This window comes from Nycticebus coucang, chromosome 7 (genome assembly GCF_027406575.1).
Source record: "Nycticebus coucang isolate mNycCou1 chromosome 7, mNycCou1.pri, whole genome shotgun sequence".
NCBI lineage: Eukaryota > Metazoa > Chordata > Mammalia > Primates > Lorisidae > Nycticebus > Nycticebus coucang.
The window spans coordinates 24,147,269-24,170,841 of NC_069786.1; the positions used below are offsets into that span (position 1 = coordinate 24,147,269).

The following is a 23,573-nucleotide window of genomic DNA, read 5'->3' on the forward strand; positions in this document are numbered from 1 at the left end:
GAGGGGCACACTTAACAATTTGACTCAAACTGTACCAAAGCAATTCATGTAACCAAAACATTTGTGTACTTGTAATATTCTGAAATTAAGAAATATGTGAAGTTCGATCCATTTAACCATGTCTTAGAAGCAAATCAAATCAACACATATTTATCAAGCTGTGCCTATGTGTGTACTGCAAAGAATATGATACATAATAGACTCTTAGGAGAGTCTGAATATACTAATGGATGACCACCATGTTGCAGGAGGCCCAGTGGAGAGAACAAACACCCAAACACTGTGTTTAAAGAGGAAGAGCTTTATTTCAGCTGCGGAGAAACAGCACAGAATTTAAAATGTTAAGTGCTCCCGACTGGTTTAGTCTTCTCCTTTTTAATCCCCAATCAAACAGTCTGGCCCACAGGTACCTTTCTTACTGGTCATTTTGAATCAAGCTGGAGAAGCAGGCTGGGCTTTTACAAAAACTGAAGCAAGTGTTAGTTTCCAGGTTCCAGAAGTTAAGTTTCTACAAATTCCTAAGAGCTGAATCACCACGGGAAGACCTCACAGGTGTATCCTTGGGGTCTCCTGGACAAGACGTCTGTTCTCTTAAACCTTACTTTTTCAAGGTGTCCTCTCTCAGCCAGAGCAAATATAAAAACAGAACTCTGATCTACAACCTCTGTACCAACTAGTCCACAAGGGCCGCCAAAATGCCTGTTGCAATCAACTCTAAATGGCCAGACCGTGATCAATAATTGATAGTTTCCTTAGTTTTGTCCCATTTCTGATTTAGGATCAACCAAAGAAAGCCAAATATGTACTCCAAGCCAACTACATAGGATGCTTTGCCTCTAGTTACCATGCCTCCAACTTCTCTCCATGTCAGTAACATCAATCAACACATATGTAAAGTCTTTTTTTCCCCACTATACTGCATTTACATTCCCATGCCTCCTGTTGAGTCTCTAACACAAGTGATGGTGGCTGACTACCTTGCTATAGTAAGCTTTGTATAAATAAACTTTCCTTGTTCTTATTTGGGTGTTCTTCATTTATTTCCACACTTGGAATCTGCAGAATTATATGTGGTTTCAATTATTAGAGACCACAAAGACTTATGACATTTGTAATTTTACCAAGGCTTGAATTTTAAAAGTAGTCTTTGAGATCAGGATGTGGGAGAGTTAGCTAGTGACTGTGATTGTCCTGTAGAACACAATCTTTATATTCATACTGAGGCACATGTACTTTGATGGGGAAATTATATTCTCTACAGTGCATTTTAGATTTGTTTGAAGGTGTCAGAATTAATACCTGATGAATCTTATGGGGCTACTATTGAGAGATTTCAAGAGTGACTTTGAAAAGTAAAAGGGAAATTAATAAAAGATCAAGTCTGTGAGACTAGAAAAATAGTGCTACCAACTGACAGAAAAGGAGACTTGGGGAAGGAATTAGGTGTATGAATCAAGAGACCTTGTAATATTCAAATTCATTCAGAAATACTGACTGCCAACTCTGTGCTAGGCAATATTCTAGATGTTGAAGATAATAGGGAAGAACAAAACAGACCAAAATCCTTGTGGTTTTGGGGAATTTATATTTGGAAATGTACAGTTGAGATTTGACAGGCTAGAGAAAGGTTTCTAAGACTTAGTAACATTGAGATAAAAGTTGACGTTATCAGATAAGAAAGAAGTTTTCCAAGAAAGACTTTGAAATTACTCAGGATTTAGCTTTGGGCAAGATAAATAAAGAGCCAAAAAAAAAAAAAAAAAAAAAGAATGCCTGAGATGGTTAGGAGGTGCCACAACACAGAAACCACACCAAGATTGATTGTTATAGGGCAGTCAAGTGGAATTTCCCTCAAAGTGCTCAGAGAAAAAATGTTAATGGAAGATTTAAACTAGGTTTTGAGACTACATGAAGACAGTCTCCCCAGAATTACTTTATCACAAGAATATCTGCAGCACTGTTCTTTGGCAGATGCTCTGGAAACAGGTGGTAATAATGATAACTTACATTTACATACATTTATAAAGTACTATCTCTAAGAAACTCGTATTTATAGACTATGGGCACAGTAGAGTGTGGAATAGTCCTCAACACTGCATGACAAATTCTAGGCAGAGTAAGAATTAGAACCCAGATGTGCTGATTTTTGTATCTTGAGAGATATTTATAATGCTATTATTTTTTTCAGAGTATATATGTACCATAAAAAATTCTTAAGCACATCATGAGCTTGATACCCTAAACAGTACTAGTAAAAGAATAAACTGGTTATGGAATAAATTGATTAATGTCTGCAACCAAAGGTCACCTAGTAGTAATGTCAAGTAGATGATAAGAGGTTTTTCTACACTATACAACAGGGTTCTGAATGATCAGATGTGCTTCACGCTGATAGGTTATTAGACACTGATTTGATCAATTCAAAATGTTCACTGGTATTATTTTACTAGTCATTAGAATATGTACTCAGTTCCAGAGAAATAAGACTTCAAAGGTAAGTGCTACAACTTGACTACATAAGAAAATTTAATCTTTTTATACCAACTAAGATTCTAAAAATGCACTTATGGTAGAAAACGCCAGTACAATTACAGAACCCTTTAGTTTCGTTTTTGTTTTCTAAATACAAATCAGGATGCCAAGCCCTCTTTCTCATGGAATATACAGTTTGATAATTGTGGAGTTCTAATTACATGCCTTGAATTGACGTAAGCCCTTCACATTTATAAACTCATGTAATCTTGCCATACATACAAGAAACCAGAAGCGGCAGGTACTATCTCATCCTCATTTTTTAGATAAGGAAACTTAAGACGTTTTAGGCGAAGGGCCGGAACAGTGACTTCAGTCCACTCTAGGACACAGCTTGAATCCCAAGAGCAGGGATTTAGTCTATTTACAAAAGGTTCCAAGAGTCAAAAGTACTTTTGAATACTCTGCTTTTCTCTCGTCTCCTCCAGAAAGGGATACGGGAAGTATCGCATCCGAACTTTCTTAAGAAATGGAGCTGCATCTGGCGGTTTCGCCACACCTCGTCCTTGGCTCTGCCGCAGACACCTACGCTCGCTTCCCTCTTCTTCCTCCATCACGCTCTACTTTCCTATCTCCATTACTCCCCCACGTTACCGAGCGTTTACTTGCTCGGTGCGCAGCGCCGGGAGCACTTTCACTCGCTTGAGCCAAACTAACCCGCATTGGCGGCCCAGCGCAGTCCGCGTCGCATCGCCATGACGTAACCCACTCGCCGCCGCCGTCGGACTGGGGGCGGGGCAGGCGAGCGGGGGCGGTGCCGGGCGGGGGCCAAGCTTAGGACCTCTGCGGCCATCGCTGCCTGCGCTGTCCCTTCCCCTTGCCCGCTCCCCGCCCCCCTGGGCCGAGAGGAGTTGAGTGGCTTCGGTGGCCTCATCGTGAGGGGCAGCTTCAGGAGCTGGGCATCCGGCACAGCGCGATGTGGGGCGCCGTGACGGCTCTGTGAGTACAAGGCCGCGGCCGTGGCGCGCTGGGCGGCTGCGGGGCCTGGCCGGGTCCGCTCATGGTGCCGCCAGGACGCCATCGCGGGGCAGGAAAGCCAGGTAGGCAGGCTGGGAAGGGCCTCGAAATCACCCGGAGCCCAGACCGGGATGGAGTGTCAGTGAACAGCCCCACCTCCAGTCCTTGGTGGCAGTTGATGTTCCTTGACCGAAACGGTGACGGTCTCTACTGGCGGAGTGAGCAGGAGGCTGTCAGGGGCTTTAGAACCCTGTATGGACTTTGGCTATTGGGGAAGCTGTCACTGGGCTGTGGTTTCGGCTTTATCTCCCTGGGGAGGTGTCACTGACTTAAGGCGAATTCCTCTTAACAGTGTTTCTTCAGTCTCCTTGTGAATTGATTACTGTTTACTTCTACAATAACTAGATGTAGTGACAGGGCTAGGTGGGGGGAGTGTGGAGTATTCTTTTCCTTTCTACCACGTGCGATTGGAAAGGTGCCTTCAAGACCCACAACAAATCACTGCCTCTCTCTCCAATAACCAAATTTCACACAAAGAGATCAGGGACAGAAAGACACTTTTAGAAACAGGTGCGTGTCTAGACGCTTTCCCTGGGGTGGATTCCTCTCGAGGGAGAGGCGAATGGAGTTATGTGTTTGTGAAACTCAGAAGCTGTTTTCCTGTAGTTAACTATTCTTAAATATGCCGTGTGTTGACTATTGCCTGTTTCCCTCCCGTACCATGTCCCCCTCTGAGTATAATCTGAAGTGGACAAAGGATAACATGAAAGTCGAGAGAGAGGTGTCAATTATATTACTACATTTTGGTGTTTTTCTTTCAGTTTGAAGGTGAATAAAAAAGATGTGACGAATCTTAAGTATCGTTTTGGGGTTGTCTTTAGGTGTGCTGAGTTCTTCACCTCCTTTTAGACTGAGATCTGTCAAGTTTTCAGGGATTGCTCTTGAAGATCTAAGAAAGGCCCTTAAGACAAGGTAAATTCTACACTTTCACGTATTGTGTAACGTTTATACTGAGCAATAGCTAACAAATGTCAGATGTTTCTGTTAACTTTTCTCATTTATATATATATATATATTTAAAAGCATCTCTGTGTTTTCTAAAAAAACAGACTGCAAATGGTGTGTGTATTTATCATGAACCGAATGAATTCCCAGAACAGTGGTTTCACTCAGCGGAGGCGAATGACTCTTGGGATTGTTATTCTCCTACTTGTTGATGTGATCTGGGTTGCTTCCTCAGAACTTACTTCGGTATGTACCTCTGTCCAGGAATGATGTTCTATTATAGTATTGGTATAACTGTTAACCTATAGTATCTCTAGCCATTGCTATCTCTTGCTAAGAAAAAGCAGTATTTCAAATGCTGTTAAATTAGGTTTAATTTGATTTTTAATTAGTGTCACTTCAGGTTAAAATTGAAAGGATGCTTTTTGTTGTTTCATAGTTTTCTTACATCTTTAAGGGAGGGTTATTTGGACTATATACATATTTTCTTCATATTTGAAAGTATTTTGGCTTTTTTCCTAAATGTCTTTCTGTAAACATTTTCTAGTGAAACAACTGTCTAGAATGCAAAACAATCTGTCATCGTTTAGTGGAAAGTAAGAGTGTGTGTGGACAAATGAGTAAAAGTAATAATAGTTTTCATGTACAGGTCACATGTCTGATACAGCCCCATTTATATGTTTGATAACCTTGTTATGAAGTGCATGGTATATATAATGATTATCTTCAGTTAAATTTTGTCTATTGATGACCTGTGGTAGTAATGTGGTATTTTGAATCCATAAGCTAGTTTTTCTTTCTCCTTGCCTACTTTATTCTACTTTTCAGCTTATATGTGCAATCTTAAGACAAATATACAGAAGGCAGCTAGTATTTATAAAAATGAATTTAAATGTCAAAAGAAGCAGTTTGATACTACAGTTTAGGTGTGCTTAGGTCTTTAGGTGTGCTGAGTTCTTCATCTCACGTCATCACTGAGTAAATAGTTGATACTGACGTTATATCCTCTGAATAAATATTTTTTTAGCTTTTCCAGAATTAAGCTATGGAATGCAATAGACCATTTATTAAAAACTCTTCTGTACTTTCTGTTAGATTAACATTTTGTAGTTTTACCTCAAAGAAATCTCTTTAATGTTGGCTCAGCGCCTGTAGCTCAGAGGCTGGGGCACCAGCCACATATACCGGAGCTGGCAGCAGTTTTGAATCCAGCCCGGGCCTGCCAAACAACAATGACAACTACAACCAAAAAATAGCCAGGTGTTGTGGCGGGCGCCTATAGTCCCAGCTAATTGGGAGGCTGAGGCAAGAGAATGGCTTAAGCCCAAGAGTTTGAGGTTGCTGTGAGCCGTAACACCTTAGCATTCTACCGAGGGCAACAAAGTGAGACTCCGTCTCAAAAAAAAAAAGAAAGAAAATAAATCTCTTTGTTGTTGTTAACAGGGAACATAAGTCTGTATTTTAAATTTTATTTTAGGGTTTTTTTTTTTTTGAGACTTAGTCTTGCTTTGTTGCCCCAAAGCTAGAGTACAGTTGCATTATAGCTCACTACACCCTCAAACTCCTGGCCTCCAGTGATCCTCCTGCCTCAGCCACCCCAGTAGCTTGGACTACAGGCACATGCCTTTGTGCTAGGTTAATTTTTTTATTTTTAGTAGAGACAGGGTCTTGCTCTTGGCTCACAGTGGTCTTGAACTCTTGAGCTCAAGTGATCCTCCTGCCTTGACCTCCCAGAGTGCTAGGATTACAGGTATGAGCCATAGCTCCTTACCTTATTTTAGTTTTAAATAAATGGTTTGCTTTTTATTTATCGGATAATAAAATTTAGGACAAAAGAGCACCTGATTAAATTATGATTTAGCAATCCATATCTAAGCAAAGTAAAAAGAAAAATCAACTTGTCATTTGTGGTAATCATTTCATAATGTATACATATATCAAAACTATGTACTATGTGGTAAATATATTCAGTTTTTTTAAAAAATTGAGACAGTCTCATTTTGTCACGTTGGGTAGAATGCCATGGCATCATAGCTCACAGCTAACCTCAAAGTCTTAGGATCAAATGATCCTCTTGCCTCAGCCTCCCAAGTAGCTGGGGCTACAGGCACCTGCCATAATGCCTAGCTAGTTTTTTAGAGATGGGGTCTTGCTCTTGCTCAGGCTCAAACTTATAAGGTCAAGCAGTCCACCCACTCAGCCTCCCAGAGTGCTGGAATTACAGGTGTGAGCCACCCACTCAGCCAATATATTCAGTTTTTGTCAGTCATACTTCAATAAAGCTGGGGAAAAAACCCAACTTGTCTTTTTATTTTTAAAGTAAAATTTTTTAATATTTCATAATTTCATTATCCAAGAGCATGTATAATGTTTCTTCAACTAGATATCCTCATAAGATTTTTGAGATAAATTGTTTATTTCATACACAAAGTAGAGAGAATGGTGCAGTGAATCTCCATGTAATCTGTTACTTATCCTAACAATTACCAAATATTGCTGATCTTATCAACCCCTCCCCTAAATGTTTTTTCCTTGAAGTATTTTAAAGCAAATTCTAGCCACATGTTATTTTGTTCTTTTCTGCTTACTTGAACTAAAAATGACTTGATTTTTTTTAACATAGTCCTTTTGCCTACCATATCTATCAAAATTAACTGTAATTCCTTAAGTTCATCTGATATCCAGTCCATATTTAAATTTCCCCAGTTGTGTCAAGGACATCTTTTTTTTTTTTTTTTTTTTAAGATTTGTTAGTATCTACTGCATTTGTTATATCTTTTGGCCACTTCCTTAAGTATCCATTCTTTTTTTTTCTTTTCTCGTCCCATAGATTTGGCTGATTACTTCCTCAGGATATTGCTTAACTTGTTCTTTTATTTCTTATAAATAACAGTTTGGTGTAAAATCTTGATTTAGGCTTAGTTTTCAGGAAAAAATACCTTGGTAGTACTTAGTACTTGCTATGTCATCCTAATCTGAGGCACATAGTGGTTGTGATTCTCACTTTGGGTTAAGCACCATTAAGTTCTTCAGCCACCTTTAGATAATAGTTGAATATTCATATTCAACTAAGTGTCAGATCTAAGTGTCATTCCTTCCATATTTATTACCTGAAATTCTTGAAGGAGAACTTTTCCACAACTGTTTGGTCATCCTTAAGCATGGTTCATATAAAGGTTGTCTAAATCTTGATTTTTTTTTTTTCCATTATGTATTTTAGAATAGAGTTGCCTAGCAATTTCTGGTAGTAACATTGAGAGATTTTTTAAATGTTATAAATTCACGGATTTTAATATGTTTGATATATTCAAACCATTGCAGTTATTATTCCTTATAATACTTCAACTGTTCTATCTTTGACCAGTGGGAACCCCTTCATTACTGCCCTAGTGTCCTTTTAATGTGACCCCATTAGTCTTTAACATCTTATTCGCTTGTAGCACAGGATGTCCCAGGGTCTTCTTGTATGTTATATTTCCTTCCCATAACTAGATTTCACCATTTCTTCCAGGAGCCATTGTTTCTTTCAAGGCAAAATAATGCAGACTTTTTCCTTCTAAGCAGACTTCTAATGAGTTAAAAAATTCTGTAGTGGCTTTATTTTGCAGGTGAGTAATAAGATTTGAAGTCATCTTACAGTTGTCTGTGTAACTTTTCCCTCTACAGTATGTTTTTACTCAGTACAACAAACCATTCTTCAGCACCTTTGCAAAAACATCTATGTTTGTTCTGTACCTTTTGGGCTTTATTATTTGGAAGCCATGGAGGCAACAGTGTACCAGGGGATTTCGAGGAAAGCATACCACTTTTGTAAGTTTTTTATTTTAAGTGTTTTGGGGGAAAGGGTATATTTTTTCAGAGTTAAAGATGTATTTGTTTTTATAGAGAGTCAGGTGTTAACTTGTTCAGTTAAATGAATGCAGATGCTATTTAAAAAAACCTGCTTTTGTCCAAAATTTTAAATTTATTCTTCTAATCAGTGTGAAATTGTAATACTTTGTGAGAATTCAAAAGTACGTGATTATTCTCTTTCCCTTACCCTGTGACATCCTTTGAGTTGTTAAGAATTGTTGAATTAACCAAATCAAATAATGCAAAGGAGATGAAAGTAAGGAATAAAAAGAGAGTCTTTGTTATTTGCAGATTGGATGAGTATCATCTAATTAATTAAATTGATTATAGAAATAAAATAATTCAAAGGTTTATATATTAAAATCAAAGTAGCATTTTTCAGAACATGTTTCAGAGGCTGATCAAATTATGTTTTTTCATTGATGTAAATATAACATGCTCATTCTTAGTATTGAAAGAAATACTATGTTATAAGGTAATATATGAGTTCAGACAAGTAAGCTCACAAACTCATCCTAGAAAAAGTGCTACATCCCTCATTACTGAATGTTACGGTCACCTTCAAAGTACTCCCCTTAGGAAGCAATGCACTGACACCAGTGCCTAGTCCACCCTTCAAAGCAATTTTGGAACTTTTTTTCTGTAGTGGTCATCAGAGCTGACATCATAATGTCATCAAATGTTGTCAAAATGTCTTCCTTTCAATATTTCCTTTATATTCAGGTAAAGAAAAAAGTCACTAGGGGCCAGATCAGTGAAGTAGGGAGGGTATTCCAATATAGTTATTTGTTTACTGTCTAAAAACTCCTCACAGGCAGTGCCAGGTAAGCTAGTGCATTGTTATGATGTAAGAACAATGAGTTGTTGGCAAAGATTTTCACTGCAGATTATCTTGTTTCTTGGTCTGCTATGGTTCTCAGCTGATGATTTTGACGTATAATTCAACACATTTTTGTAGTGTTTTCATCATTTCTGCTTATTACTGGCCACCCTGGCCTCTCTTTGTCAGTGATGCTTTCTCTCCCCTGACATTTGTACATTGCTGTTTTCTTTATGGCATTATCCCCATAAACTTGGACTAAAATGTCCAAGTTTCACTTCCACTGTTGCCAAGGTTAACAAGAAGTTTAATGTTTGTTTATTGTTCTAATTCACGCTCTGACATTCCTGCAAAGGCACACAAAAACATGCAGCAATATTGAACACCACTCAGCAAGACACCACCACATGTCAACATGAACACAGTTGTGAGACTCTAATAATACCAAGGTTAAGAAACCATACTGAGCTTTTTGTATAGTGCTGCCAAAGTAAGCACCCAGTGGCAGGTTTATGAACTTAATTGTGAGACCTCCTATCTCTGTTATAGAAGTTGAGAGTTTGAATGTTTTAGAATGACAAATATAAAACTGTCCCTTATATTAATCCTTTAAAAATTGTTTTCTTTTTTACTATAGTAAAATATATATATAACATAAAAATTAACATTTTAGCCATCTTTGAATGTACATTTCAGTAGCATTAAGTATTTTCGCTTTGCCAAGCAACCACCACCAGTATTCACATCCAGAACTTTTTCTTTATCCAAAAATCTTTATCTGTTTAACATGACCCCTAATCTCCTTCTTTCTAGCCCCTTGTTACCCTATATTATTTTCTGTCTCTATTAATCTTTTCTGTATACTGTGTGTTTTTTGTGAGTTAAAATATTATTCCTTATCTAATGAGTACACTTATCTAATGAGTACACTTATCTAATGAGTACATTATTAAGAAATGTACTCATTAGATGTATTTTCAGCCATTCAGTAGTTGTGTTTTAGGTGAAGCCTAAAAATGTACACTCAGATGCACACACATACTTAATTTACCAAAAATATGAATATATTTTACCTTGCAAAAGTAACATGTATACTTTATAAAAGTTATGTGTATATTATACTAGTATACCTAGGATTAAATTGTATATATTACTACATGTACATTGTTGAAAATTTAGAAAATACAGAGAAACAAAAGGAAGAAAATAGATTCTACTGTTTAAGAAATAACTGCTGACAGTATTTTGGCATATAACCTGCCATTCTTTTCATGTGTATTTATTTTATTTTTTTTTTACAAAAATGGTATTTACTGCTATATCTTATTTTATAACTTGCTTTTTCCACTTAATATGTTATGAAAAACTCTTCAAATTTTATGGAATATATCATTTAAAAACTTTTATAAATTTCTATATATTTAGAAAGTTTTTCTGCATAGTATTTTCTATAAATTTCTATAATTTTTCAGCATGATTTTATTTTTCCTTAATATGTTAGGAATATCTTTCCATGTGAATAAATACAGTTTATTATCATCTTTTCCTATTTTACTTGACTAATCCTTGATAAGTGTTTCTATTTTTACTGTTTACATAAGTAAATAGGAATATTTTTAACCCATCTGTAGTTATTTACTTAAATTCCCAAAGGCATGATGCAGGATAAAAAGAGTAGTGTCATTTTAAAGCTTTTTTTTCTTACTACTAAATTAGCATGTGCTGTGATTGCACTAATTCATATCTTCATTAGCAGTATCATTAAACAGTAAATCTCACGGTTTAACCCTTACCAAAAGCCCAACATTTGGCAATTTGTTAGGTGTTTAATTTGCATATTTTAGGTTACATTTTCATATATTCATTGGATAATAGACTTGTTTTGTGTATTGTTTATGTCTTGTCCTTTTTTTCTACCTTAGTCCTTTTTTCGTTATTGATTTATAAAGGTTCTTTCATAGTGTGGGCTCTACTGTTTGAATCTTGTTCTATCTCTTGCTAATTTTATGACCTTGGCTAAGTTATTTAAACTCTTCAGACTTTCAGCAGAGGTAATCTGATAAGCTAGCAGTGGGTATAAAATGAAATCATGCTTATAAAGCATTAGCACAGTGGTTTTCAAAAGTGTGCTTCAGGCCCTGAGATTCATTCAGAAGATTCTTGAGATTAAAACTTTTTTCAGGATAATAGATATTATTTGCCTTTTAAGGTAACCCACCCATCCTTCCCTTGCTTATCTGAAATGTTCTAATAGTGTTGCAAAAAGGGAATAAATTTTGACATTAGAATAACTTGGGTTTTAATCCCAGCTCTCGAATTTAAAGTTTCTCAGCCTCAGTTTCTTGTTCAATAAAATAAACATGATAATGCCTACATTGCATTCTTGAATATGGCATTAGCTGCTGCTGTTTCTGGCTTTTTAGTTTTATTCCTTTGAGTTGCATCTGACTAGTCCTATGTTATGAGTTTAATTCAATTTTATGTTCCATTATCTGTATTTAGTTTGCAGATGCTGAAGGTTACTTTGCTGCTTGCACAACAGATACAACTATGAATAGTTCTTTGGTAAGTGCTTCTCTTCTTGTCAGGGATGGAGCAGGTAGAGTGGAGCCAAGTCTGGGAGAACTGAAATTTTTTGGATGGCACTGCAGTTACATTATGATGGACGTAGATACATATAGCTCAATATTGAGTGCTGGCCATGAGAACTGTAATTTGAACCTAATGGTAAGCAATTTAGCTACCTCTGAGGAGAAAGGGAAGAGGAAATTGGTTGAAGAATGAAAATAGTAAAAAAAAAATCCTTTGTTTCTTACCAACCATTTTGTTTTATGCACATTATTATTAAGAAACAAATATTTTTGTAGAGCACTGAGAATATATAAGCAGATTTTTTTTCCCCCATAAATTTTTTGGGGTGCCTGATATGTGGTAAGCACTTGTTCTAGGTTCTGGAAATACAGCTGTGTTGGTGTGTGTATGTGTGTGTGTCTGTGTGTAAGGGAACAGATGATAAGCAAACAAAGTAACGAATACATTTGCTTATTGTAAGTATTTATAATACTTAGTTGGAGAGATAGTATCTAGGAATCCGTCCTTTGTAGACCATCACTAAGGCATCTCTTTAAAGTGTGCTTATAATGATAATCCTTTTTCTTCCAAACGTGACATTTTATTTGATAGAAACTTTACTCTAAAATTTAATGCCAATTTGTGAAGCATTGGCTTGGTAACCCATTGATAGTACAGTTGTTTGTTTCTTTGTGTATCTTTAGAATTATGATTACATGCAGTATAGGTTACTAGGTACTACAGAGAATTTCTTTTTATTACATTTAAATATTAGACATCATAATGTGTCAGCACTATTATATTTCTAAACTTTAAACTGATTCTTTTCTGTTATTGTACCTGTGTAAATCAGTTGAGTTTCCTTTTTAAGTCTTGAAAATGCATTTTGAGAAAGCTAATGCTATTTAAACATGGTTTTGAACAACCATATTTTTGATACTATGTGAGTCTACATACAATTCATTTAAAGTTTAGCCACTTTATCACCTTTTATACTTCCTGTTTATTTTTGTTCTATTACATTCCAGAGTGAACCTCTGTATGTTCCTGTGAAATTTCATGACCTTCCAAGTGAAAAACCTGAGAGCACAAACATTGATACTGAAAAAAGTGAGCACAATTTAAAATTCCGTAACTTAGAAATGGGTATAAAATTTAGCTTTATTCAAGCCACCTCAAAACTTAGTGATTATGTGGGTTGACTGGAATCATATTTTAGTTCTTCACTTTGATGTGATGGCTTAGCTTGCAGTCTTCTGGAAATTTGACTGGATTGTGAATCTGATGTCATATAATCATTTTTATATTAATTCAACTGGAAATAATTTTCAAATCAAGAAATTTCTCTGGCTTAATTATATATATGTATGTATGTATATGTGTATAGGTATGTTTGTGTATATGTGTATGTGTATATATGTATATTTACAAACAAACAATTTTTTTTAAACATGGCCTTAAAGACCCTAAATAGTAAATTCTAGGAGTTTTATTGGTTCTGTGAATTTAGTGAAGAACGCCACCTTTAACATAATGCATATATCTACAAACAATATTTTTTTAAACATGGCCTTAAAGAACCTAATAGCAAATTTTAGGAGTTTTACTGGTTCTGTGAATTTAATGAAGAATGCCACCTTCAACATAATGTATGGTATTTATTCATAACTTCTCTTGCAAGGAATGGACCTTAGAGGAAAAGTTCTGTGTGCTTGCCCAAGAAAATAATTCTAGTAAATTGGGTATCCATGAGGAAAAATCCAAATAAGTTTTTACTAGAAATGCTAAAATAATAATCCTACTAAAATCCTAAATTAGGATTGTTTGCAGGAAGCTTTGTTTGAATATTGGTCTAATTTTAAACCCTTTAAAACAGTGGTTCTCAACCTGTGGGTCATGACCCACAGGAACTGTATTAAAGGCTTCCGGCATTAGGAATGTTGAGAACCACTGCTTTAAAACAGTGAAACCATTTTTTTTCCTATTACCTCTGAATGAGCAAAGCTGCCCTAGGCAATAATACAATTCTGGTTTTCTTTGTCTGTGATCATAGATGAATTAAAGAATACGCATTTACCAGTAAATTAAAACTTGTGACTTGTGTTGGAGGGGAAGCTTTTAATGGTTTGTATGATGCTTTTCCTTTTAAGCTCCCAAAAAGTCTCGTGTAAGGTTCAGTAATATCATGGAGATTCGACAGCTTCCATCAAGCCACGCACTGGAAGCGAAGTTGTCGCGCATGTCGTATCCTACTGTGAAAGAACAAGAATCCATACTGAAAACTGTGGGGAAACTAACGGCGGCTCAAGTAGCAAAAATTAGCTTTTTTTTTTGCTTTGTGGTAGGTTTCTTTCTTCATAATATTTTTGGAACTTAAATTTTAAGACCCTGTACATGTGCATACCAATAATATAGTATCAAAGTGTGAAAGACTCGATTGTTTAATTGTAACTTTAAACTTTGCTTTCTGGAATCATTGGGAAGTTAGAGTATCAAAGATAGTAAATGCCTGTCACACTTTATGGAGTCAGAACTCAGAACTGTAACACTTCAACTATTCATCTTTAATATTTATACTTACACACCTGCATCCACACAGCGTAGGAAGTTCTTAAGAATTTACCATTGCATCAGGGGTCAGAATTTTGAATAGAGTTATTTGATATTATGATGTATGTATAAGTGGTAGTAAATATCCAGATAAGAGTTTACTATAGCATTGGTTTCTCCAAATAGATGTTTCTGCAGTTTTATATTAAATTCATGTAAATGAGCTTAAGTATTATTTTAGCAAGTACTCATAGTAAATATTTCTACAGAATTTTTTGTAGTGGTGTTTGTAGCTTCTTTATGATTTTAATACAAAAACTGAACAGTGTGCTTAAGATTTCACATAGAATAATGACAGAGTAAATAAAGTATTATTATTTTGAGCTAAGCCGGGATTAGAGACACTATCTGAGTTAGTGAGAATTCTAAAGTGCAAAATTTTAAAAAATGAATTTCAGTGTTATGTATATATCATTGGAAATAGCCTAATCCCAGATTGTTTAATATGAGCCTTTAAGATTCATATTTATACCGAGCATCTTGAAACACTAGATAAGGCAATGCTGATATCAGTATTATTAGCCTCATTATGGGCTTTTTACTTCATGATTTTGCCTCTCATATCCCTTTTTCATAGCCCATTTTTCTCCATTCCCTTGTAGAATAGCCTCTACTTTAGTGACAACTTGATTAATATATTCTGCTATGCAAATTGAAAGAAAGTCTTCAGGAGTTTTAATATGATAATTACATATGTAATAAAGTAGTTTAAAGGCTCATATATTTTATTTATGTTATTAGTTGTGATTTGTTTGCTTGTTTTAAATGAGGGTAAGGCAGGACTCATTTATTAGTTATTTGCTACCTAATTTTCAAAGGAGACATGCAAGAAAAGCAGCTACAGTTGACTCTTGAACAGTGTGGGGGTTGGAACACCCATGCCCATGTAGTCAAAAAGTGTGCAAAATAACATATAAGCCACTAATAGCTTCCTGTTGACCAGAAGCCATACTAATAACAGAAATAGTCAATTAACAATTTTGTATGTTATGTGTATTATACGAAGGGACAATTAAGTTCCTGAAAAAGCACTTTTTCTAGGATGAGTTGTGAACTTAATTGTCTGATCTTGTATGACAGCAGCTTTCATGGCTATTCCAGAGATGGTTCTAAAATTGCTTTGAAAGGTGGACTAGGTACTGGTGTCAGTGTACAGCTTACTAAGGGGAGTACTTCAAAGGTGACTGTAGTGATATTTAGCAGTGAGGTATGTAGCACTCTTTCTAGGATGAGTTTGCAAACTTAATTGTCGGACCTTGTATATCGTATTGTTACAGTAAAGTAAACTAGATAAAAAAAGTTATTAAGAACATCATAAGGTGGCTCTTGTTGCTCAGTGGGTAGGGCGCCGGGCATATACACCGAGGCACGTTGGAACCTGGCCTAGGCCTGCTAAACAGCAATGACAACTGCAACAAAAAAATAGCTGGGCATTGTGGCAGGTGCCTCCCCCAACTAATGGGGAGGCTGAGGCAAGAGAATTGCTTAAGCCCACGAGTTGGAGGTTGCTGTGAGCTATGATGCCATAGCACTCTACCAACGGTGACGTAGTGAGACTCTGTCTCAAAAAAAAATAAATAAATAAAAAAAGAACATCATAAGGAACAGAAAATAGGTTTCCTAGTCATTAAATCGAGGTGTTCATAAAGGTCTTTATCTTTGTCACCTTCACACTGAGTGGGCTAAGGAAGAGGAGAGGTTAGTTTGCTGTCCGTGGGTGCTGAGGTGGAAGAGAATCCCGTATAAGTGGATCCACACAATTCAAACTCACGTTGCTCAGTGATCAGTTACATTAGGTCAAAGTTAAAGAGTGAAAATAGCCAGATGAAATGGGCAATAGTGTGGGAGCTGCCTGTGGAATGTGATGATTATTATCAGGAACTCCCGTTTAAAGGAGGAAAGCTACTTCATGTGAGCACACATCTCATCTATAGGCAAAAAGGACAAGACGGCAAAAAAAAAAAAAAAAAAAAAAACCTGAGTTGCATAGGTTGTCAATAAAGAGGAAGTGTCTCCCTTCCTTGGACAAAGCAAACTTTTTCTTAATTTAAAACTGAGAGAGATATGTATTACATAAATTCTTTATGTAATAAAGCACTATTCTTTATAGCAGGTTTACAGATATGTGCAGATAATAGCCTTTTTAAGGAGTATTTTTTGAAATTATAATGAAATATACATAACATAAAATTTACCATTTTGACTATTTTTAAGTGTACAGTTAGGGTCATGAAGTACATTCACTTTGTTGTGTAACCATCACCCCATCCATCTGCAGAACTGTTTTCATCTTGCAAAACTGAAACTCTATCCATTAAACAGTAACTCCCGTTTCCCCCTCCACTAGTACCTGGCAACCACTGTTGCACTTTCTGTTTCTGTGAATTTTAGTTCTCTGAGTACCTTATATGAGTGGAGTCACACAGTATTTCTCTTTTTGATACTGGCTTATTTCTTCACTGAGCATGATGTCCTCCAGTTTCATCAATATGTCAGAATTTCCTTCCTTTTGAAGGCTAGATAATATTTCATTATACAGATAAGCCACATTTTGTTTATTCATTCCTCTGTCATTAAGACATTTGGGTTACTTCCACTGTTAACAGCCTTTAAAAAATATCAACCTGGCGTGGCGCCTGTGGCTCAGTGAGTAGGGCACCAGCCCCATATAATTAGGGTGGTGGGTTGAAACCTGGCCCCTGCCAAACTGCAACAAAAAAATAGTCGGGCGTTGTGGCGGGCGCCTGTAGTCCCAGCTACTCGGGAGGCTGAGGCAAGAGAATCACCTAAGTTCAGGAGTTGGAGGTTGCGGTGAGCTGTGACGCCACGGCACTCTACCGAGGGTGACAAAGTGAGACTCTGTCTCAAAAAAAAATCAACCTGAAATAGTCAAGATGGGTATTCTTTTGTAATGAAGCTTCTGGGGAAACAAGAGCCAGAGAATGGAGTTTGGGGAGAGCTAGGGAATGGGAAGGTCATTCTGGAAAGAGTTCATAGCTAATGAAGAATTCGTAAAATCTTTGAAGGCCTGTTACCTAAGTGATCTATTTTTATTTCTTTACTTTGCATTAGCAGGGACCAGTGAGATTGTTTGGAAAATGAGCACAATATTTAACTATTAAACTAGAAAGAGAAGTAAGTCAATAAGCTAATTGTCACCTTATCAGCATTATCTGTTCTTAGAGAAATCTCCTAAAGATAATTATGGACAAAATCTGCCTTTTTTCTAACACTTCAACTATAGGCAGATTGTGACTCCTATTGCCTATTTTCCCAGTTTTTACCTCATTTGCTTATTTATGGATAGGCAAGTGAAATTATCTAGGAAGTCAGGATTGCAAATGGAATCAGAACCACTTTGCCACAGTTTCACTGGCTTACCCTTGAGTATGGTATTGGCTGACTGGAGACAACTAGACTGTCAGCCATCTGCTGCCTTCTGGTAGTGCTCCATGATTTTGTGTCTGTGTGGCTTCCTTGCAATGTAAATGTCAATAATCTTACTACACACTTAGCTTCTGAGAGACATGGAGAGATGTCCCTCTCTTTTTTTTTTTTTTTGTAGAGACAGAGTCTCACTGTACCCCCCTCGGGTAGAGTGCCATGACGTCACACGGCTCACAGCAACCTCTAACTCTTGGGCTCACGCGATTCTCTTGCCTCAGCCTCCCAAGCAGCTGGGACTACAGACGCCCACCACAATGCCCGGCTATTTTTTTGTTGCAGTTTGGCCGGGGCTGGGTTTGAACCCGCCACCCTCGGCATACGGGGCCAGCGCCCTACTCACTGAGCCACAGGCGCCGCCCAAGATGTCCCTCTCTTAATAGAGACAAGTCATTCTTCAGTGGAATAACTCTCTCAATCTGTAAGAAACAGAGACAATGAGACTGGCAGTTAGTTTACTTTCAGTGACCCACCATTGCACTTCGTAGTATATACTTTAGTGACACATACATACATACATACGAGGTGGCATGTACTAGAATGAAAATGTTCATAGCAGCATTATTTGAAATGGTAAAAAGTGTTTATCCACAAAATAAATTGATGAATTATCAGTGAAAATAAATGAATTGTGGATGTATACACGCAAAGAAGGTCTTAATTCTTCTTAAATCAAAATTACTTAAAGTAGATACAGGATTAGAAATACAAGAATATCCTAATCTAGATGAGCAGAAGAGAAAAAGGAATAAAAGTCCTCACAGCTGAAAACTTTCCTCACTATATCCAAAGTTAGGAGAAGTCTTTGGGTTGTGTCTCTAAACTGAGAAGCAGAAAAACAATCACAGCCAGTAAATTCACAATTTTTATAGGACATTTCTAAATTTCCAAAGTGAATATAGCCTTTTATCTACCAGTCTAACTAGCTAGCTAATTCCATCCATCTCCCTGGGCATAATCTGATTTAATAGAATTCTCATTATGCTATATTCATCTGTATATATTTTAATGTTTGAGAGTCTTTTCAAAGTTAAATTTAATTTAGATAAACTTAAAAGTATCAGTAGTACTTGGATAAAGCTAATTTTAAAGTTGATTTTATCTTCATTTTTTTAAAAAATCTGACTGGTAATTATTAACCAACTATTTTTAATTTTTTTTTTTTTTTTTAATTTGGCCGGGGCTGGGTTTGAACCCGCCACCTCCGGCATATGGGACCGGCGCCATACCCGCTGAGCCACAGGCGCCGCCCCAACTATTTTTAATTTTTTAAGGGAAATTGGGTAGCAAGATCTTAGGCTGGATTATAAGTGTATGTTGTTTTGGGGGGCCTGGGATCTTTTCAATACAAAGCAGTTTTTGAAAACCTCTTGTAATAACATTGTTTAGAAGGAATCAAAAGAGGGGACTGAATTCTAATGACTGCTGTGAACATGTCTTTCATTAAGGGTTCGCTTTGTTTTCTTTTCTTTAGTGGTTTTTGGCAAATTTGTCCTATCAAGAAGCACTTTCAGACACACAAGTTGCTATAGTTAATATTTTGTCTTCAACTTCTGGTAAGAGTTTTCTCTTGAAAATCTGCATTGTAAGTCACAGTCTGTATATTTCTGCCATATATGTGTGTACATGTATAAACATTTTTATCTTACTACATTCGTTCTAGTGTACATTTGTCTGTAATTATTGCCTCTTTATACAGTTGTGTTCCATATAACAGTGTTTTGGTTAATGATAAACTACATACACCAGGGTGGTCCCATAAGATTACACGTAGTAATTCCATATTTTCACTATAACCTTTTCATGTTTAGGTACACAAATACTTACCATGGTGTTAGAGTTTCCAACGATATTCAGTGCAGTAACATGCTGTACAGGTTTATGGCCTAGGAGCAATAGGCCATACCACATCGCCTAGGTGTATCGTAGGCTGTACCATCTGGGCTTGTATAAGAGCCCTCTGTTATGGTTGTTGCACAAGGATGACATTATCTAACAACACCTTTCTCAGAATTTATCACTGTCATTCAGCACGACTGTAGTTTCATGCCTGAGCCTGTGCTATTTATGTTCCTTCAAATACTTCACAGTATTTCCTGTATAACAATATATTAAGTTTTATAGGTTAGCTCTTTGTATTGTAGCTGTCTTCTTTCCTTTCACATATCCTTTCCAAAGATATTTTTCTAGACTCTTTGGCTAAATGTAATTGCTTATTTCAGAACTGTAATTTGCCCTATGATAGGTGTTTATTTTTAAGATTAAATCACTTTCCAAACCTGGAAAATAAAAGAAGTATTTTTGAAGCTATAAAAATAACTTTAGCACACAGGCTTGATGAGGTCAGAGTGTTACTCTGAATGCTCAATTTAACTCATTAGTTTAAAATAAATGGGACTATACCTGGTCTGTAAATAGCCTGGGTAACTGCGGTCTCATTCTTAGTTATTTAAGAATGACAAAAGTATAAAAGTTAGGTATGTAATTTACATATGTAAACAAAGAAGTTGGTAGTAAACAATGTTGACAGTATTTAAGCTCATGTACCTCTTTTCATCTTTTTCTCCCCATAGGACTTTTTACCTTAATTCTTGCTGCAGTATTCCCAAGTAACAGTGGAGATAGATTTACCCTTTCTAAACTATTAGCTGTAATTTTAAGGTAAGAATGTAGTTTAATAACTAAACAGACATTATGCTACTCAATCCTGCGTCCCATCCTGAACTAGTTATCTAAACCTTCTTGGGGAGGGTAACCAGATGGAAGGACCCCAGGGCAGCTTTGCTTCTAATTCCTGTGTTCACAGACTTATTAAGTGTTGTACTGATGATTACATTTCATTTAATGTGACAGAGTAATCCTCGTAATCTCCCAAGTTTCTATTTCTTTTGACTAAGACATGTTTCCTTTTTTGTTTTGATTCTCATTTCTCCTTTTCCTCCTTCTAGAAATTGAACATTCAGTCTTCTCTAATTATCTAAGTCTCAGGGGATCTTTCAGTAATTTTCTGTATAATTCATTTGATAATTTTGCACTACTACATAACATCAGTATTATTGATAAGTATATATGATCTTTATTTAACTGGTGTGTGTTTGGCTTGTCTTCTCTACTGGATTATAAACACTCAAAGGCCAACGCCTTAGTTTAGATTTGTGTCACCCATAGGGACTTACTTGCCCATAGACAGTACTCAAAAGATATGTTAGTTTGGTAAAGCTGTTATTTTTGTGAGAGAAAATTAGAGAAGGTAGCAGAGTGATTTAATGGAGATAGTAGTGTTTCTTAGCTGTCAGCTGGGATTGGATAAGAGACAGCTTTCCTATTTCTCCTAGGTAGTTCCCTTAACCTCTGAGAGGGTTTCCTAGTAGAGGAAATAATGACAGAATGATAATACTATCTGCCTTGCAACCTTGCTTTAAAGTTTGGAGGTAACAGCGACTAGCATAAAGACTGGTGCTTGATAATAACATAAAATGGGTAGCCTTTATTATGTATTTTTCTCTTTTAGATAGAAGGGTAAATTAACCATGGTAGTTTCAGTGGGTAGACTGGTTGAACCAAGTAGCTTACCATTTAGAATTTATGGGCACTAAGGATTTATTCTTTTGCATAGTTGGCTAATGTTTTTAGCCCAGCGATTCTTAACTTGTGGGTTGAGACCCACAGGAACTGTATTAAAGGGCCGCAGCATTAGGAATGTTGAGAACCACTGTTTTAGCCAAACAAATTTTTGCATTAAGGAAATACATTATATTTGTATTGGGGAAGTAAATGAGGTTTTATTTAACTTTACTCAGAGTAAGTACTGATTTCTAATTTTCTTTATAGTATTTTAAGACTTCATAAAGAAGGAAATTGATACAAAATATTGAACATGCAAGTGTTTTTGATAGAGTACACTACTCATTAAAGTAGGTCTAGAACAGAGGTTGGCAAACTAAGGTAGGCCAGTTGCCAGGGGTTTTTTAAATTAAATTTTACTGGAACACAGCCACACTCATTCATTTGCAAATTGTCTGTGGTTGTTTTAGCTACAGAGGCAGAGTTGAATTGGCAACAGAGACCATATGGCCTGCGGGTTTAGAGTGTTTACTATCTGTCCTTTTAGGAAAAAAGTGTTAGTTGGAAATTGTTTGTATATGTTCTTAAGAGTTATATATTAAATATTGTTTTACACTTTGTTTTGGATTGCTTTTACAATGAAATTCAATTTCTGAGGGCATAGAAAGAATTTGACTTAGCAACAAACTTGAAGGAAATCTCTTAAGAAATCTCGTTTCATCAATTGAGGGACAAAAAGAGTGTGGCCTCAAGCCAAACAACCTAGAATCCAACCCTGCCTGCATGTTACTGTTTTTGAGGTCTTGGGCCAGTTTTTTACTGCTCTGTGCCAATTTCCTTATCTGCAAATAGGGGATAATAATAGGATTTGTCTCATAGGAATGTTATGAGGATTAAGTAGGTACTTTTTTTTTCTTTTTTGATACAGTGTCTCAAGCTGTCACCCTGGGTAGAGTGCTGGGGTGTCACAGCTCACAGCAACCTCAAACTCTTGGGCTTAAGTGATTCTCTTGCCTTAGCCTCTCAAGTAGCTGGGACTACAGGCGCCTGCCACAACGCCCAGCTATTTTGTTATTGTTGTTGTTGTAGTTGTCATTGTTGCTTCAGCTGGCCCAGGCTGGGCTTGATCCTGCCAGCCTCGGTGTACATGGCTGGCGCCCTACCCACTGAGCTGTGGGCACCACCCTAAATAAGTACGTCTAAAGAACTTAGAACAACTTCTGATACGTAACAAATGTCCAATGTATTTAGCCTTTATTATCATCATCTAAATGGGAGCAAAACCTCTGGTTTCTAGTAGATTGAGGGTACTCAATGAATAGTAACTGCATCTGAATTCCAACAATGATTATTACAGAAAATTGTGATGATTTAATTGAAGGATATGAATATTTAATGCAAGAACGATATTTGACTTGTGTTGACATCATTTCATAAGGAAAAAAGTAATCTTTTCCTCATTCTTCTCCCACCGACACCCTGATCTTTCTGATTAGTAGGTGAGAGACAGATTTTTTAAGTTAGCTGTAGTTCTTCAGCTTGAAAAAATACATAGAATTTATAAGATGCATAGAAGAAGAGGGACGATGTAAACTCCTTATTCACTGCTGTAACCTAGTGCTTTGCTCATATTAAATGCTCAGCAAATAACAATTGAGTAATGCCCTGTGATATCTCTACATCCTTAATTCAGTCTTTTTTTTATCTACTAGCATCAGGGCTTAGTGAAATTATTTAAGTACATAAGGGTAGTTTTATTATTAATGTAGGTTTTGCCAATAAGCAAAAATGGTGCCATTGCTAGCTTTATATAGGTTTAATATATTTATATTTCCAAAAGAAAGATTGGAAGAGGGATGCCAAGTTGATAAATTTGTTCCTATTTGACAGGCATTAGATAACATAGCACAAGAGAACATTGTACTCTGGGGCCAGCCCACCTGCATTTCAGTCACAGCCAGGTCATCTTGGTTGAGTTACTTTTCTTCTTTGTGTGCTAGTTTTTTCAGGTGAAGGGGGAATGGCATGGATATACTGTCAATGTAGTATAGTATTACATTTGGATTAACTCATTTAATCCTCATAAAACACACAGTAATCCAAGTGTAACACTATACTATATTGATAATATTGTTAGCTATTATTAATGAAATCACAAAATTCTTTGTTTTACCCAAAGTTGAGATTAGTCGTGATTACTTGTAAATAATTTTTATTT

The 23,573-nt window shown here is 36.4% G+C and overlaps 1 protein-coding gene across 1 annotated transcript in view; it reads left to right on the forward strand.

Moving 5' to 3' along the window:
- Positions 1-314: 314 nt before the first annotated feature.
- Positions 315-23,573, forward strand: part of SLC35F5 (solute carrier family 35 member F5) — a 39,468-nt gene continuing 16,209 nt past the window's right edge. The window contains exons 1-9 of the mRNA XM_053597489.1: positions 315-3,572; positions 4,371-4,461; positions 4,599-4,740; positions 8,161-8,304; positions 11,669-11,731; positions 12,766-12,847; positions 13,888-14,078; positions 19,266-19,347; positions 20,365-20,452. Coding sequence (XP_053453464.1) covers positions 3,533-3,572; positions 4,371-4,461; positions 4,599-4,740; positions 8,161-8,304; positions 11,669-11,731; positions 12,766-12,847; positions 13,888-14,078; positions 19,266-19,347; positions 20,365-20,452 — 923 coding nt within the window. The 5' untranslated portion in view covers positions 315-3,532. The remainder of the gene's footprint in view (positions 3,573-4,370; positions 4,462-4,598; positions 4,741-8,160; positions 8,305-11,668; positions 11,732-12,765; positions 12,848-13,887; positions 14,079-19,265; positions 19,348-20,364; positions 20,453-23,573) is intronic.